General features: G+C 40.7%; 1 protein-coding gene across 3 annotated transcripts in view; it reads right to left on the bottom strand.

Moving 5' to 3' along the window:
• Window positions 1-6: 6 nt before the first annotated feature.
• klf12b (Kruppel like factor 12b) overlaps window positions 7-19,153 on the bottom strand; it is a 49,519-nt gene continuing 30,372 nt past the window's right edge. For all 3 annotated transcript variants that reach the window (XM_017303779.1, XM_017303777.1, XM_017303778.1), the window contains 3 exons: window positions 13,069-13,204; window positions 2,144-2,301; window positions 7-790 (listed from right to left, as the gene is read on the bottom strand). In XM_017303779.1, coding sequence (XP_017159268.1) covers window positions 609-790; window positions 2,144-2,301; window positions 13,069-13,204 — 476 coding nt within the window. In that variant the 3' untranslated portion in view covers window positions 7-608. The remainder of the gene's footprint in view (window positions 791-2,143; window positions 2,302-13,068; window positions 13,205-19,153) is intronic.

Below are 19,153 nucleotides of genomic sequence, written 5' to 3' on the forward strand. Positions count from 1 at the left end.
TGCTGGTCAACTCACGGGAAGGCAAGACAAAAACAAAAAAACAAAACAAAAAAAACAATACTGTCTGTAAATCCAACTCCGGCCAAGTCTCTTCCTGTTCAAATCCACACCAGGTCGAACTTCCCGCTCTGACTTCAAAGGGGTCTTTCACATTATGAACGCTGGAAAAGCAGCTGTAATGTAAAGTGAGTAAAATCCAAATTTATAGAGTGCCACTTCATCCTAAAAAAAAAAAAAAAAAATCAAAGCTAAACATCAACAAACAGTGCTGTTAAAAGCAGTTCCCCATCATTATCCGATGACGGAGAAGCATCCCGCCATCGCTTCCTTCCCATCCAGAGAGGATCCGGAAGTCACCCTGTTTTCTGCTCCGACCGTCCATCYAGCTTCTCCATCTCCAACTCGAGTGTGTGTGTGTGTGTGTGTGTGTGGGTGCGTGAGTGAGTTTGGGCATCCAGGCCAGCTGAAAAACATTCAGAGGGAGATCCCGCTCCCCCGGCTGCCTGCGTGCGTGTGCATGTGTGTGTGTGTGCGTGTTTGCGTGCATGTGCATGTGTGTGGCTGCGTCTGCTCTGCTGACATCTTCTCTCAGTCGCTCCCGTTGTGCTTCACACCAGCATGTGCCTCCGTCGGTGCAGGGCTAAGTGGTCGGATCTGGAGAAGCTGCGGTCACAGTCTGCGCATTTGAAGGGCTTGACGCCCGTGTGTTTCCTGTAATGCCTCGTCAGCTCGTCGGAGCGGGCGAACTTCCAGGTGCAGCCGTCCCAGGTGCACTTGTATGGCTTTTCCCCTGCAGGAGGACGACAGCAGACGCACGGGTCACACCTTCCACACCATCGCAGACAATACAACTGACCTGCCAAATTGTTTTTCCCGCACGGACYTTCACGGGACGGATACTTCAAGGTCATTTTTAAACAAAATSTTTCCATGGGAGTTTGCGTCTAGCAAAGATGTTAGAAAAATGTGTCAAACTATTCTTCCTCACGCTCTTGCTACCAAGGAGAAAAACAACTGGTGTGTAAGATTTCTGAAAATGCTTTTCTCTTTTTTCTTAAAGCCTCGAGCAACTTGAATAATTTACGAGGATAGCTTCCTCTGACCCACTTATTGTAGAAGTTGTTACGACTGGATAATAAATAACTTCGCAACAGTTTAAATAAAAACTGTAAAAAGAAAAAAAAATAAAAATAAAAAAAAGGGAATGAAAAAAACATCAGAGTATAAATCTTTGGTTGAATATACTTGGAGTGTCTCATTTCACCATCACATTTACTGGAGTCTCATAGTAAAGATGTCCATAAATACTTAAAATAAATACATTATTTATTGCTTTACCATCATCCTACACTGAAATTTTTGATAAATCCAACTTTTAACTTGAGTGCATTTATTTTGTAAGGAAATGTCTGAAGTATTTTTTATTTTTTTTAGCGTTTCTTTACTTTTCTAGTGTGGAGAAGTTTTACTTAGTAATCAGTAATCTCCTGTTAATTCGGGGACACATTTATCTTGGCCACAATTTTGAGACTTAGTTCTTTTTTTTTTATTTTCATGAAGCTTCCTTTCTGATAACGGGCTGTTAGAGTCACTAGGAGAAAAACGATAGAGAAGAAAGTAGACGAGTTTTGAAAAACAAGTTAGGAGGAGGAGAAAGACCAAATATAAAGTCCAACTGCTGAAGATAAATTTCAGATACTTAGAAAACAAACTTTTAAAAAAACCACTAAGTACTATTCTAAACAAACCAATTCAACACTGGCTGTAAGATCTTTAGCTTTTTTTTTTTTTTTTTTAAAGATTTCAATTTTAAACATTGTATAACTTTTTGCTCAAAATGCGGATGTTTTCTCTCACTTTTTGATTTCATTCTCAATGTTTGTTTGAAATGGAATGAAAATAATCAGAACTTCTCATTCTTCTCATCTCCTTTACTTTCCACAAGCGTCATTAAACCTCAGTAAATCTCAGCGCCTCTGGCTTCTAATAGGGTTTCAGACGCTTGTTGCTCAGACGCTTGTTGCTCAGACCAACAAATACGCCATAAAACGCCTTTCAGAAAACATTCATCTCAGCCATATTTAGACCTGAAGAAAAATTACGCAATTACGTAAAATGACATCTTCAGGCACGGTGAACTGACCTGTGTGTGTCCTCCGGTGTGCTTTTAAATGTGAGCTTTTGGTGTACACTTTATTGCAACCCTCGAAGTCACATCTGTGGATTCTTCKCTTCTTCGAGTCAGGAGACTCTGACCTCCGGGGGCGTCGGATGCTGTCAATACTGAACGGCGACATGGAGCTGCGACACACAAGGCCCAAAAGAAGTCAGCATAAAGAAATATAAAGCCGTGACAAGAACACCAACATGACAGCAAAATCCAATACACTGGCAACCATCRAAATACCTTGAATCTGATCAACATAGACTTACATCATTAACTGGAAAAGTGGCCAATGCTGGACGACAAATTTTCCTGACAACATTGACATTAACTTCCCTGGCTGTCCTCTGCTGGCCGCTGAGGATTGGAAACTCGAACGATGACGGAAGCAACAGAATGCGGGTACAACGTCGCCATCATTGACAGAAAACTGAGCTTGACACGTTCTGATTGAAAGATTCTGCATAACTTTTACAGTGATGAAGATTGTAAGAATGTATAAATACACTGTGTACAATTATTCAAATGCGACCTTTCCATCTTCTTTCAGTCGGTTGCGCTCTTTTCTTTTTTTGATCCAACTAAAGTGCTTTTTTGTGTCCTCTTTCCTTTGTTCGTCTCTCCACAGCACATTGATGAATGTTTTCAGCTGCTTCCTTCGTGTTTCTCAGGTAATCTGTTTACAGCTGCAGTAGAAATGTGTCMGTTTGTAGGTTTTGAAAGATTAAAAAGAAAAGACATTATATTCTAAACTTGTTTGATTGAAATAGGGTGTTTTATCGCTAACTTTAACCGGCACATTTCGACCATTGCACAGGATGAATATTCATACTGTGAATCCCAAATGTATCCATACAGCTGGAAGATTTTCTCTTAAAGTAAATTTTCCAGCTTCTCAACACGTTTCCTCTGACTGGAAGTAGCATCAACAATTTTGGAGGAGCCAAGCCAGAGTCCTGAGAAACTTTGAACAAGAAAAGCTTGTTCAAAATGACGTTCCAACCTTTTATGTATCATTCAAAATATAAGTAACAGAGCAGGTAGCTCTGTGGTTTTTGCTAATACTTTTTAATTGTATTTAAATAATTTATTTACATAGAAAAAACTGCATTTACCAAGCAAACTTGTGCTTATAAAATGTATTTTTAATTTATTATCTGAGTTTGAATTTGCATGCTAACATTGACCTTTTAACCCCCCCCTCCCCCCAAAAAACAAGTACTAATAAGAGTAATAAATTGTTCAAACAATATATGCATTTTATTTTAATCATTTTCATGCTGCTTGTGTAATCTTGTCTACCATAAAATTATTTATATAGAAAACATTGAGACTGAGAAGAAATATATAGATTTAAATAGCACATAGAAGCAGAAACATAACTTTGCCAGCAGGTGGCAGTGCAGCTCTACAGAAGAGTATCTGCGCAGCGGCAGCTGAGCAGAGAGGCATTTTGGTTCATTAGAACTTGGAAAATAAAACTTTTTCTTTTCCTCAGTCTTATCCAGTTAATACAATAATTCCCCAGTTAGTTCATGACACTAAATTAAGTGCTGATTTTATGATTCCTCACGGCCAAAAATGGTAAACCCAGAGTCAGTAAATGCAGTTGGAGCAAAGTTTTAAACTGTCTAACTGTCCCCTCTTACTATTTGCAGGCCTCATCAGAACTTGCCTGAAACAATAAAGTTAGAAGAAAAAGAACCCAGTGGTTGTAATGGTGCGGACTTCATGCCTCGCTCCAGACTGTTGACTGCAGAACAGGGAGCACCTTTCATGAAACGATAAACACATGACTGCAGCACACACCCAGCCCAGTGCCCAGAGGCAGGAGATACGCTACGCAGAAACAACAAGAGGATCTCTGTTTACTTAAGAGGAGGAGTCATATCTGTGAAATATATTTAACGGGGTTCTCGGAGCGGCGGTGGGGTTTGCTGCGCTGCATTTACGGAGGAAAAGGTGAGGGGGTCAGAGAGTGGGTTGGTGGGGGACGTTGGGGGTTTTAGAGGAAGAACAGCTCTGATCATGTTAAAGGGATTTGAAAGAGGAGCAGAGGCTGCCAGACAGGCCCTCCTGTGAACTGTCTCCGCCACACACAACCCACTTCCTGTCTCGCTGTCTTTCACCAAAAGCATGAGCTGTCAAACGCAGGCTCAGGCGTACTGAACAACCCTACAGTGAGAGAAACGCACAGAGAGAGAGAGACAGAATTACAGCCATGTACCGAGCACGCACGCACGCATACACACAGACACACACACACACACGCACACGCACACACACACACACACGCATATGATTACAAATCACCTGTTACTGTTGGCTTCCTACCAACCAGAAGCCGTGCAGGAAATGAGCACATGGGTCAGATATGAAGCGAACTCATACTTCCCTCTCCCTTTCTTACTCTGTTGCTCTCTCTTAGCTCGCCAACAGCACTGCAACCGCATGTTGAAATGTGACTTTTGGACAAAAACACGTGAATTTAAGATGTTTTTCATAAGCCATCTAGTTAAATAACTCACACATTTACATCGGCTTTCATAAGTAATCATACACTTTGAAACACTGACACATTCTTTCGCTTTACCATTGCAAACTTTAGAGTTTTCTTTGGGACTTTATGTGATAGAAAAATGTAAAACGTGGTTAATTGTGAAGCAAAAGAGAAATTATGTATTATATGTTATATGTTGTGTTCAGCCTCTTTAATCTGATGCCTCTAAACGAAACCCAGTGCATAAAATTGCCTTCAGAAGTCACCGAAATAGATCACATTCATATGGGCATAGAAGCACAACTAGGCAGGCACTCCACAGATTTGAAGGACGAGAAAAATAAAAGTTTAAAGTTTGCCATAAGCATGAAGGGAGCACAGCTGACATGAAGGAAGGAGCTCTGATCAGATGCAAAGTGTTCTGTGTTGCAGAACTAAGAAAACGGCTCACCCTGAACGCACCATCCCAGGTGTGGCTTTGTTTCAGCAGGGAGAGGGAAGCTGATCGGACGTGAAAACGTGTTAAGTTAAATGCAAAACATTCCTGGAAGAAAACCCGAAATGACCCTAAACATACAGCCCGAGCCACAACCAAATGACTTAAATCAAGCAATATTTATGTGTCAAAAAGACCCGAGTCTGTGATGAGACTTGAAAGCGAATCTTTACAGATTCTCAAGCAGTTTTGATAGAAAGGTGACATAAAAAGCTGGTGGAGACATACCCAACAGACTTGCAGCTGAAGGTACTGACACAAGGAGGCTTAACACATACAGAATTTTTTATTTCTTTGCACAAAATGTTCAAAAAAAATATGCTCGTCCTCTCCCCTTCCTCTTCTCAATGTGCTATGTGCTCAAATTTAAGCAAGTTCAAAAGGTATGAATAGTTTCTGCAAGGCACTGCAGGCCACCATCTAAAGCGTATGGGACCGYCTGAGAAAATGYGTCTGCCAGGGAAAAGTGAAGCAGAGCGCCAGGATTTACAATGGAAACACTCTGGGCTCAGACATCGAACAGATGAGGCAGATGTTTACATTCTGACTTCATCCTGACTCTAACTTCATAATTATAATATCAGCCAGAAAAGTCTAAATCTTTCTATTCTGGTTGCTCTTTCTTACAACAAGCAGATACATCAATTAATTAATTAAGTTTCTTTTTTTTTCCGCAGCTGATTCTGTCATCACTGAAGAGCAGAGAGGACGTTCATGTTTGCTCATCTTGGGTATTGATGAAAATTTGTAAAATACTTCAGTCCTTGCAGACACAACAGCTGCTTTGTGACAGCACTTTATATACAGTAACTGTGTAAACAGTGGTAGTAAAAAAAAAGTTACTTTTTTTTTTTTACAAACTCGACAACTTCCTAATTTTTGTTTCACATTATGAAAAGTAAAACATTTTAATTGCTTAGCATTATTGTTGGCCAGACAAAAACGTACTCAGCTTGATGGAAAAACAAAGACGGGAGACGTTGTGCAATCCAAAAGGAAAAAAAAAAAAAAAAAAAAAGATGAGGATGGTTTGTTTTGCTCTTTTATGACCTCACTTAAAAATGTTCAAAGAAATATTTCACAATCTCAGATTACATCACTACACATTTTGGGGATTTTAATGACTGAACAACCACTGAGTACTAAAATAGTGATTTCATAAAAGCGGTGGCTGAGGTCAAAAAGCCAAACTGAGCGGCAGGGATGAACAGTATTTCAGCTCTGTGGTCACTACATGAGTTTAGAAGCACGTCTGACAACCACTGACCCTCGCCACAGGTTCACGCTGCAATCACGAAAAGGTGCGTTGCTTAAATAGACATCTTCAAAAGGAATTAACTAATGACTTTACGTCTGGGGTGTCCAAATCCCTGCCTTAAGGGCCGGTGTCCTTCAGCTTTTAGATCCAACACAGCTGATAAAAACAGCTGAATGAACCAGGAAGACGTGGACACGGAATATTCCACTGAAAGATAAAAGTGAATTACTTAAGAACAGTTCAACCCATGGACGAAAAACAGAAGGGCTTGACAAAACTGAAGCCTTACACATGAACTGTGTAGGAATAGCATTAATCAGACAAATGGCCAAGGGGAACTCTGGAGGAACTAGAAAAATCTACAGCTCATGTAGGAGAATCTGTCAACGGTTCAACTTTTATTGCTATCGTTCAGAAGACGGCAGGGGGCGCTGGCGGACATTTTTACAAAAGGGGGGCGCTGGGATGCCTTTGGGGGCGTTTGGGCGAAGGTAAACTTTACACCTTAAATCCACAACAATACCAGTTTAGACTTTGAGCAACTTGGTAAAACTGTATTGTGTAACATTAAATCATGCTTGGCTGCAACTGTATCGATGGCAGCTCTTCTTCTATTCAGTGTTTGTAGCTTCATGGCTTCGCTCCGCTCCGCATCAGTTTAGCGTTACACCGGCTGATGACGCTGCTGTGATTCACTTTGTCTGGTATTTATGTAGGCTACATGTTTTGGCAGTTCTGTGATCATGTCAAAGCAGCAATTTTTATTAAAAAGTTTTTTATTTCCGTTTGAAAGCTGCCCGCTTCCATGGAAGGACAACAGAAAATCGCTCTTATAAACATGTAATTACTAAAATCACGACTTCGTATCCCTCTGAAAATGAACCCATTTAAATAAAGAAATCCCTCCATGGGTGATACCACGAGAGGGCGTTCATTTTATAGCGTTAACACCGGTGCTGTAAGTGGTCCGGTATGAAACGGGGGTGATGGAACAACACATCACTTTTAAATTTCAATAATCAAAATACCAAAATTTATTCCGTTGTTTTAAAAGGTTTATGTCAGACTGCCTTTCCCCCATCGATGTTTCCCGACCGCCCTGCACCTTAGGGAGTAAAAAAATAAAAATAAAAAAATCCGCGCACATTGCGCAAAACTCTGAAACATGAGAAGCGGGAAAAACGTAGCGAAGAACTAGATTGTGTTGAATTATGGCATAAAAACAGAGAATCCGACGCTGAACAGTGAAAAATCAACACATGATGTGAAACACATGACGATTAGGAAGCGCAGCAGGTGATGAGTGAAAATTACTGATGGTCAATAAACGATAAAACAAATCTAGCAGGAAAGAAACTAAAATGGCCATAGCAATAAACCGAGAGGATAATACTAATCAAATGAAACTGGAAATGGATGAAGAACAAAATGCAAGAATAAACTAAGAAACTAAAGTAAACAGAGGAATAAACTGGTATGGCAAGACCTTTCGAGCAATAATTAATAGAGACTGTATAGCAAGAATAAACAGACACTATTTCCAGATAAAAGGTAAAATAATATTGTTGAAGTGCCATGGGCAGGGGCACAACTACACATTATTCATGTGGATGCGAAAACATAAATCGGCATTTACCCCGTTATGTGCGCGAGGTGAAGGAGCGTAAGGCATGCTGAAATGTACGGGAAAACATAATCGGTGCGCCGATTCAAAACATCTACAATAATGATAACATTAATAATAAAATAATTGTCAGTGCAAGTAGCCTACAAATTCTTTGGGGGGGGGGACCTGGATAAAGGCTAGGGGGCCGCTGGCCTGAAAAAGGTTGAGAAACACTGGCCTAAAAGAAAGCCGTTGGAAGAAAACAAGTCCAGTTTACAGTTTGTCACAAGCCATGCAGGAGAATGTGGATGAGATGAGCCTAAACGTTTTAGCCTACATTCAATAACACTGTGGTTGAGGGGAAATCTAAAACCGGACCCTGAACACACCATCTTCATTGTAGTGGAAGCATCATGCTGCGTGGATGATGTCCTACATCAGCAACTGGTCAGAGTTAATGGTAAGATGCATGGAGGTAAAAAAATCATGGAGGAAAAAGCTTAACAGTTACCCACTTTGCTTCGGTTTAAATAATAAGATTCTAGCACAATGCAGTGAGGTTTGTGGATGGAACATGACAATAAATATAACAAAGTTCAAGGGGTGTTAAATACTTTGGCAAAGCAGTGTACGCAAGAATAAGCTGCATATAACTGTCTTTCTATTTCCATCTCAAACTCTAGTCAAATCGCAGCTCTTTTGGAAAATGAATTTGATTTATTTTCTTATGAGATTCCAGAGGCAAACTCTCGCTGCTTCCAAACTTGTGTCAGAGTAACATTTTTGGTTGAATGAATGTGTCTGTTTGCATCGCTCAAAGCAGAAGAGGGAAAAATAGGAAGTGCAGATGAAACTGATTTCAAACAGAACTGACCTCTGCTTTAGTTCATCTGCTTCTCCAACCTCCCCCCCCCCCCCTCATACACCCCTGTCATCTCCTCACCTGTCACCTGAATACTCACAACCCAAACACGGCGCCTGTTTTTCAGGGTTTTTCACGGGCAGCTGGGGTCAAAACAGCTCTGACACACAAAACAGCTTTTCAAACAGAGTTGTGGATTTATCAGGAAAATAGGAAAAACAAAAGAAAAAAGGAGCGTCTGACTCGATGTGTGCCTTGGGAGACAGCCCGCCCGGCATTCCCCTACCTGTCGGAGGACACTACCCCATGTCTCAACAGTCCACCTGCTCTGTTGCGTGGCCACTGGGTCCTTGGGGACCGGCCAGGCTTCAGCAGAGGCTACTCCTCCCAAACGCACACGCACGCAGTCGCACACTTCTCTCTCTCTCCTTCTCCCTCTTTCACCCTCGCTCTTCCACAATAGCCCATCCAGCCGTCCCCAAGGAAACGCATGAATATGGAGGAGGCTGCCCTAGAAGAGCATGATCCACTCACACACACCGTAACTCTCTCCTTTCACTCAGTTATTTATTTATGGATACCTGGATTGGAGGCTGCAGGCACTCCCATCCTCCACCCTAACACCTCTCCTCCCTGACGCACTCTGAGCGGGGCCGCTTGTGTAAATGCGGGGGCCAAATTAAAGCACATAAAAAAGAAAAAAAAAAAGCTATAAAAGTGTGGAAAACAGGAAACACAGCGACACGGCGGAGTAAAATCCTGGCTTCGGTTGCTGTGAAGATGTCCAGGGAGCTCGTGTGGTGTGTCAAAACGCAGCGCACACTCTCTCCTTTCCTGTCACCAGGCCGGCGTGTAACTCAAGAACGCCGCAGACTGCTTTGTTTTTCGCAGACAAACACGCGAGTCTGTGTTCCTGTTGACAATGGCCGACCACCCCCTGGAACCAGCTGTTCCGTCCACCGTGCAGAGACACGTGCATGCAAACGGCACAGAACACACATATGCTGGGGATTAATACTTACAAGTGTGCGCGCATACTTTTTTACCCCCCATGCCTTCCCAAACACACACACGCATACACACAGCATGCACACAGTTTCCACACAGCTTGCACTTTGCACATAGAGAAGTGAGTGTGTGGGCAGGCCCTGGCAGGGTATTGCTTATCCAGGGTGGTGATTTATCTCCATAGTGAAAGCTTGGGCAGTGCAAGGTTGGGTTTTGCCAACCTCTGTTGTCCTCTGACCAAACCAGTGCCCACGTGTGGCACTCAGGGGCACGCCTGTCCCTTTCAATAACCTGCGCTGAAACCCGAATCCTAGAGTGAGTCCCTGCGTGCATCGGAGAAATGGCAACCTCTACTTCTGAGCAAAGTGACCCTGCTATTTTATTATTATTTTTTTAAGCCTAATGTGTCGCACAAAAGCTCATTTGGTTTAATTAGTGTACGTTTTAATAGAGCTAGTGTACAAACAAATGTCGACCCTGTAAGCTGGAGCATTACCACAAAAAAACAAGCCAAGCTGGGCTTCAGCCTTGCTAATGATGTTGCATCATTACTCGAATTTTCCCTCCCTCCTCCAGTAATTTCCTTACGATTAATTCTACAAAAATCTTCCTGGAGTTTGACTAGGTTCGAGGTTTTGACTGTTCAGGCTTTCTGGGCAGCCGCGGCGGCGGCGGATGGCGGGACCGAGCCAAGTGCGTCTGAATGTTTCTGATTTCCTGCTTTGGATCAGAATATTATAAGCTGTCATCCACTGGAGAGGAAGTCTTTTCATTTCGACACAGATGGACTGGCACCGCAGGAGCTGATGTCTGCAGGCCGAACAGGGTGCAAAGTATGTCTGAGCCATATGCACACAGTCTTATAGATTCACACCCACACAGATGCGTCGGAAAGTAGAGGAGCACTCGAGCAGCAGGTCGTGAAGTTAAAGCTCCGACTGCAGGTCATCAAGGAAAACATTTAAGCTACCAAGATACCTCTTTACGTACATATTTTTGTTGCTTTTAAGCGTGCCAGACGTGTTTGACATGTATTAGTGTATAATCTTTTAGTCTTCTTGAAAATATTTCTCTTTTGTGCAAGTCAAATGCTCAACGACTCTACGAAAATTCAAGTTTTCGTGTCCTGCGAAGATAAAATTCCTTTGAAAAAAAAAAAAAAAAAAAAATCCTGTTAAAAATAAACAACTGTCTTTATTCTAGGGATGCAACCATAAATTGTCTGATGATCAAAATCGGCTTCTGGATGCTCAGAAATTCAGACTATTCTGATCAGTGAATGCAACAAACTCAGTGCCACTAAACAGTACAACACTTCTGAGTGTGGTTGCTGGTACTGAGCGAAGAAAACTCACAGAAAGCTCTTTTCGGCTTCCATTTGAGGAGTTTAAAAACTATGTTAAACACACGCACGAAACTTGTAATCTAAAATGAAGTTGTACATTATTGAAAGATACGTTAGCTGTTCACTCAGGCTGCTACAACAAACATAGACTTTGACCGGTGTTTGTCATTTTGCTACTGGTATAAAGCTCACTGGTTTGGTACATAACAACACATAGCCTTTTAGTTTTTCTTGTCTTATATGGGACTTCTTTAGCAACAAAAGGAAGCCAAGTGAGTCAGCTATTTGGTAAGATTTTGCCTAAAAATAGAAACTTGACCTGGAGGTGACTCCAACAAACCTGGAAGGGTAACCATGTTAAAGCAGGAGTATTTCTATCATTAACAATCTTTTTGGAAACCATATAGCTAGGCTAACGATCTGCATTAAATATGAATAAACAAACGGAGAGTAGTGTTTGTATTTAGTGAAGCCAGCCATACTGTTTGTAGTTACAGCTAACACAGTGTGCTGATAAACTGTTTAAAAGGTCTACATTCAATACTTTTGACGTTTTTTTTAGATATAGTGAAATTTTGACTTGTGAAGTCAAAATTTCATATATCATGATATTTTGTATTTTGTAACAAATATTTTTTTTCTAATTTCAATGAACTTTTACCAGATTAAACAAGAAAACGTGCACGTCTTAAATAGAAATGACAACCATTTAAAATCTGCCGCAAGTTTTTTATCAGTGCAATCTCTACTTGGTTGTAATGTTGTAAACCGAGGCTAATTACCGAAGACTAATGTCAATTAGGTTGTGTGAGTCTACCACCATTGACAAAACACACACTCCAGCGGAAGAGAGCGGAGGAGTCAAACCTCTGAAACAGAAGCTTTAGGATTTTATTGTACAAAGTTATGTAATTATCTAGTTCAATTGTACAAAATCTGTTACCACACACTGCACGTCAAGTCAAAATTTCTGAAGCAAAAGCATGGACATTGTGAAAAGGTTTGCAAAAAAAAACTAAGTACACCCTAAAACTTGAGCCAATGAAAACACATGAAACCCTATAATTTACACAGGGGGTACTTTCTTCTGAACTGTGAAGTCCAGTGAAATGAATCTCTTACTTCTCTGATCCATTTCTCTCACACATGATGCCATGCACTCTAGGAATGTGATGTGAAGAAACACCGGCTTCAAAAAGACAGAAACCGTGACGCAATAGGCTCCCTGTGCAACAATGTTGTTGTTGTTGTTATAGAAGTTGTGAAAAGCTATTGTTAGAATGGACGACCAGCCAGGGACGGTCAAAGTTCACCTTAAAGGCTGGAGTTAAAAATGTAATTAGAAAGAAATGGGGAGTAGAAGTCACAAAGGAAAACGAAACGGTTCATTGCTCGTGTTCCTTTTATGTCAAACACCAGAAGGCACTATTTATTTGATTAAAAAAAGGTAAAAAGAAAATTACATTTGACACCAACGCATTTTTAGGATACTTGATGAAAGCCTCTAACAAATCGGTAAGCCCTCCTCCATACGATGTTAAAATGGTTTCATTAGAAACATTTTTAATAACTTTTGGTTGCTAAGAAACTGTGACGGATGTGATGCACCTCTTTCGCAAAGACAGTTGGAAAAAAGGTCATAGCAGCAGGCAAGTCTGGGCAGGTTCGTTCTGAGGTCACCACTATCTTGGCTCAACCTCCTTTGTGGCTGTTTGCTCTTTTGCCCGCTCTCTTCCTTCCAAAAAAAAAAAAAACCTGCTAAGCTGACTACACCTTTAGTTTTTGCAGAGCTCTGCACAGCACGTATCAAACGAGACAGTGATACTCACTCTTGCACAGCCCGGGCTATAGACAGTGCCGTGGAGCCGGTCTCGTTAACGCTGTCCAGGGTCACGTTCGGCAGGTCATCGTCATCGCTGTCACTTTTGATCTGCCTCGGTGACAGGCCGTTGGGGTCTGTGTGTACTGCAGGGACACACACACACACACACACACGCACACACAGGAGTCAGACACATGACTCCGGAGCTGTAAACTTATAAGCCGGATCACATCGTCTGTGCTGAAAAGCATTACTAAGTGTAATGAAATAATTCAATTTCTTTCAGTTTAAACACATCCAGTCATTTTTATCACTGTCAAAATGTGTACTCATATAGAATATTTTGCAGAGCGCTCTGTCCTCAGTCCTGGTATATTTCCAGTGCCCAACTTGTGGACAGAGCAGCCAACCATGACACTAAACCCAGCGGCTGCACACTCACAGAATAAAGGGAGCGCATGAAAAAATACACACACACACATATAATCTATACTAGCCTAAACCCTGGGAGATAAGAAGAGGGGTGGAGCGCTATTTGGCTGTTAGTGCAGTTGTGGAAACATTAAATGAATCTATCATTGTGCCAGTGCAGAAAATGTAATAAATCTAAGAAGAAAATGCACGCATGACCATCATTCTACTGAGCGCCTGTCCTTGCAAAAATGTTCATACCCACAGAAAATCCTGAGGTTGTCACATTACATCCTAAAATTTCAATGCAACAATGTATTTAGTCAAAGCCTCAGGTTTATTAGAGAACATTAGAAAACAGCCAGCATCATGAAGACCAAGAAAAGCAGCAAACGCTGTCCGTTTGTCTGTTTGCTGTCCGCCCACTTCTACGGGTGGAAGAAGTCCAATTTACAACCTTGTAGGGTGTAAAAAATAAGATGTGGCAGGTGCTTTGATCACATCTGACAACAAAAAAAATTACTTTTTACCTAAGACAACAGGCATAGGTAAAAACATCATTATGCTTCCAGCAGTGAAACATAATGATGGTAGCAATCAATTCATGCAGGAACCAAGAAACTGGTCAGAGATGACGGAGATAAACCAGTCAGAATCTCTAATGAACTAAAACATACAGCTGGAAGTAAAATTCAACGATTTATAATAACGTATGTTAGAAAGACTTGGAAAAACTATGCTCACAGACACTCTCCATTAAATTATACACAGTTTGAGAAAAATGGCAAGAGTTTTAGTCTACATGGCAACAAACACGACACATTTGTCTGTTTGTTGCACAGACAAATTAAGAAAAGCTTGCATCTGTAATGTCAACAAATGGTAGCCTTCAAAATTTCAGAATTTTGCATTAATGTTGGTTTGTCACACAAAAGTCAAATAAAATGTGACAAAATGTGAAAAGATTCAAGCAGCTTTAATGCTTCTTCAAGTCACTGTACTACTGAGAGAAGTACACATCTATCTAATTTACTGGACTCAAGAAAAAGAAAATCTAAGTAGTAAGTCACTGAAGCATGACTCTTTGAATCGGTAAGATCTGAAACGTAAAACGATCAAACGTCTGCAAAATCTGAAATCAAACTTGTGGAGCTATATGAAAAAGTTACATCCTCGTGCCAAGTTATCCTTGAGCAGAAATTCAGATTCTTTGCCAAAGCTCACAGAGATACTGTCCCTTCTGTCTCCATGGACACAAGCAGGGAACATCCTAGAGTACTCCAGAAATCATTGTCAAGAAAAAAAAAATAAAAAATACATAAATACAGACGTGCTGGGGAGTACTTGTCAAAGGAAAGGTGCTAAAATCTGCAGGATTGGAGCAATTTCACAATTAAGCTGAAAAAAAAGAAGAAAAAAAATCAATCCTGAAATAACATGGCAAAGATTTTCTGTCTGGAGATAAAACACCCAGCAGACAGAGCATATATGGTGATACATATACAGTGCTGCTCACTAATGTCTAGCTGCTGTGAAGCTTTGGGCTTTTATAAGCTATCAGGACTTCACCTCCTCTGCCCTCTCAGCTGAGACTGTGGCCATAATGGTTCATAATAATGGTCTTGAGTTAGGAGCAGACATGGTGTTATTACTGAAGGGGCTGAGGGGGGGGGAGTGGGTGGTGGTAAAAGGGGGAGGTGCGCACAAAAAATAATGCTCAACTCTGCTGGACTTTTGCTTTTAAAGGTTTTGTGCTCTTGTCACGAATGAAGACATGCAGAGTGGTCAGCGGCCCCGTCAAAAACCTGTAATTAGTTCGAAATGCATCACTTGGAAGGGGGGAGAGCGAAGGGTGAGGGTGGGGGGGGGAGTTGGTGTGGGGGTCATTCTGAACGACGGACACAAAGGAGGAGTGGTGGAGAGGTGGGCAGAGCACCGGATTTCTTTCTTTCGCTCCTGTTGTTTCCAGTCAAGCCCTGTTTCCATGGAAACCTCCTGCCGGAGACAGGGAGACAGCAGTGAAAGAAAAGGGTACCCACCCTCACTGAAAGAGGGTGGCCAACCTGCGTTGTGTGCAGGAGAGTGTGTGTGTGTCTATACGTCTGTGTGGAGAACTTAAAAGAGAACAATGCTGACTTTAAAGTAAACGGGATTTGTTTATTCACACAATGTTTAACAAAAAAAAAAAAAAAAAAAAACTTGCAATCTAAAATATTACTTAGGAGTGACGAGGCCAAGTTGACAGCAAATCAAAAAGGTCACTAAAACCGAATCAATATGTAAAATATACATGAAGAACTTTAAATAATAAAATACAATCAATAAAACCAAAGAGAAAAACACTTGTGAGTCAAGATCAGTTATTGGAAAACTCATCAGCTAAAACATTTATATTCCAAGCAATATTGATGCTCACAGTTCTTCGAATGCTCTCACAGACACTAGTTGATTCACATGCTGCTGATTTTGGAGTACATTTCACAAGTTTGAGCTAGAAAGTTGGAATACTTTTTTCCACAAATCAATACAAGAATGTTAGTTTGATTAACAACAACTGTTTATGTGAATTAATTTGATGATTTCCTGCAGTTTTAGCACATCATAAGGTGTCATTTGTGATGGGTCAGATCCAGAGAATGGATTTATGAACCAGTGTGCCAATACAAAGGAGACTCATCAACACTCAAACACATTGATGAGTCCATTTTTTTATATTTGTTACATATCTCGATACATAATAAGCTATATCGAAAGCATAGCAATGTGGCGAAGCATTTATGTCAATTGCAGCAGCATAGTCAACGAAAGATGAGGAAGTTGCTGATACTAATGTTTTCTTAGTTTGAAAGACCAGATTCAGTCAGTTCGATGACAGGAGTTTGTACCAACTGTTTGATTTCTAACTCATTCTGCAAAGGACAGCAACAGAAGAAATCTTCAGAGACCTCAGTTACAAACATCTATTTAGATTGTTTTTTTTTTTTGTATTCAAATTTAATTTGGAGTTTCACAAAGTTTTACTGAATATTACAGTAATGTTTCAGGTGGGACATGATGCCTGGTAAAGAGGCGATTTGACAGAATGGCATCAGGAGGTAGATTTGCATGAAAAGGAAAAGTAGCAGTCAGTAATATGGACTTCAAATCCCTATAAACACGTGGCCCCAAGACCCAACCTTATTAAAAGATGTACCTGGTTTACACAGACATATATTTGTTAGAAAGATACCAAGATTGTTTGTGTTTGCAATTTTTTCAGCAAACTGGCATTAGGCTTAAGATACAGAAATATGGAAAGCATCTCTAATGCATTCAAAATTATTATCCATCCAAATATTGTCCATCTCCATACGCTTGTCCTTGCAGCGTTGCATGGGAGCTGGAGCCTATTTCCAGCGGTCATTAGGCGAGAGGCAGGGTACACCCAACATAGGTCAGCAGTTCATCACAATATTATCCAGCATGCTGTTGGATATTTCACTTTTTCAACATTAAGTCTTATTATGTAAAAATAGCTAAATGGTTTAATTGTCTTGCTGGCCCACTACATCAACCACACCCGAGACGCAGCACTGATTCCCCACTATTTCCTTGTTTGGTCCTATTAGAAGCGGTGCTGAGCTGTGTATGTGTGCATGCATGTGTTTGTTTAAGTGCCACACATCTTCAATATCCATCAACATCCACACCCTTTTGTGCAAGTTTTGTTTTTCCTATCCTTTCCCCCATCTTTTTTTTTTTCCCTCTGCTCTCCATGGGAGCAGATAGACAGCATTTAAAACGCCCATCTCTGAGGACCACCCCACCCAAGCAGCCAAGTGTCTGTCTGAGCACATGCTCTAATTACACATCTTTGTTGTTTTGCCTGTATGTACAGAACATACTGTACATGGGCGTGAGTGGAAGTCTAAATGCGTCTATCCATTTTCTGCAGGGAGTGACTAGGAGTGACCTCTTTTGCAACCAGAAGCTGCCCTGTGTACGGCGCGGGCTTGGACAGAAACACCTCCTGTAGGCTTTCTTCCAGCGGCTGGCAGTAAAACCACACCCAAAGAGAGAAAAACCAACAACACAGTCGAGGCTGTGCCACAGAAGTCTAATATTCGCACTATCCAAGATATCTGCTTTTCAGAGGAGGAGGAGAAACCGATGCAGCAGGCCATTTAAGATAGAAAAAAAAACATTCAAACTGTAAACCTTATCTTTGCTCAGAGGGTGCAACATTTTTCCATCCGAGGGCCATTTCTGAAAGCGTAGCGGTGTTCACAGCACTGAATCTGCAAGTAAATTGACTGCAGAAAATCGGAGAAGAAGTGAAACCTCTGCACACCTCAGATTAGGATAACCAGATTACCAATCCACTATATGCTGTGACATTTTCTTGATAGCTTTCTGACCCACAATCAGTCTAAAATCAGTCTAAATAATGTATGTGCAAAATGTATTGTCTATCAGAATAATGGTTCACAACACAGATGCGCCTCACAATCTAATGGAAAATACTTTTTTCACAAATTTAACTCAAAAACCACAACTACCTTAGGTTCACATTTAACTCATCTTTTCTCCATCTTTATCTGCAACCCTTTTTCCTTCCACTAAGCTTTCCTTCAATATGCTCGGCTGTGGCGCTCTGTCTTTAGTGCAGTCAATGTCTTTAGCAACGATCCTTTGTGACTTTCTTTTGTTGCCAAGGGAGTCACTGAGTGTCTGCAGGACAGCTGTCAATTTAGCAGTCTCATCAATGATCATGTATTTATCTGAAAAATCTTTGATATATTGTTTTTAGATAATATTTTTGAATGCTGGCTTTTCAGAAGATGTGAGCCTTAAGCATAAAAATGAACAAAAGTAAAAGCTTGAATTATATCATTTTGTGTGTAATGAATCTCTTTATATGGATGAGCTTCCATTTGTGAATTGAATTACAGAAATACACTAAATGTTGGATGATAATTTAATTTAACAATTTACTGAGATGCACCTGTCAGGACTGTTAGTGTTTATGTTCTGGGACGTTTATGCACTAAGAACACTTTCAATTATTCTGTGCAAGAAAATAATTCGGAATTTTGGAAAGAAATCTGACGTTGCCAGCTGTATTAATCTGTACCCCAGACATAGATGTGTAGAGATCTCAAATTAATCTTTTATATCAGTAACATAATCTCACACTTAAATATTAAAAATAAAAAAAGCTTGCCACCATAAACACTGGACAGCATAGGACGGGATGTATAAAATCTTCGAAACATGCTCTAGAGTGGCTTCCCTAGCTGGAATTTCCATGGCAACCTGTTGCTGAGGAGCAATGTCAAAAAAAACCAAAACACCCTTTTCTGACCTACCATAGAAAACAAAAATGTGGAGTTTGCAAAACTCTGCTGGAACTTTAATTGGGACAGAATGCCTTGGTAAGATGGGACTAAAAATAATAAATTTTTTCAACATTAAACGCTCCAGGAAGGTCTGCTATAAAACAAAGGATGAACATGTGAAAAAGAAACATCTCTTGTCCCTTTCAAGTATGGTAAAGGATCAGTGATCCTGTGGGCCTGTTTGTATTCCAAAGACCCTCGGAACCTTTTCAGAGCGCAATTTACTGATCTGAAATTAAAATCTGGTGGCTGGGAATGTGAATATGGGTTGTTACTGGATTCATCAACAGCATAATAATCCAA

This window comes from Poecilia reticulata, linkage group LG2 (assembly GCF_000633615.1).
Source record: "Poecilia reticulata strain Guanapo linkage group LG2, Guppy_female_1.0+MT, whole genome shotgun sequence".
Taxonomy (NCBI): Eukaryota; Metazoa; Chordata; class Actinopteri; order Cyprinodontiformes; family Poeciliidae; genus Poecilia; species Poecilia reticulata.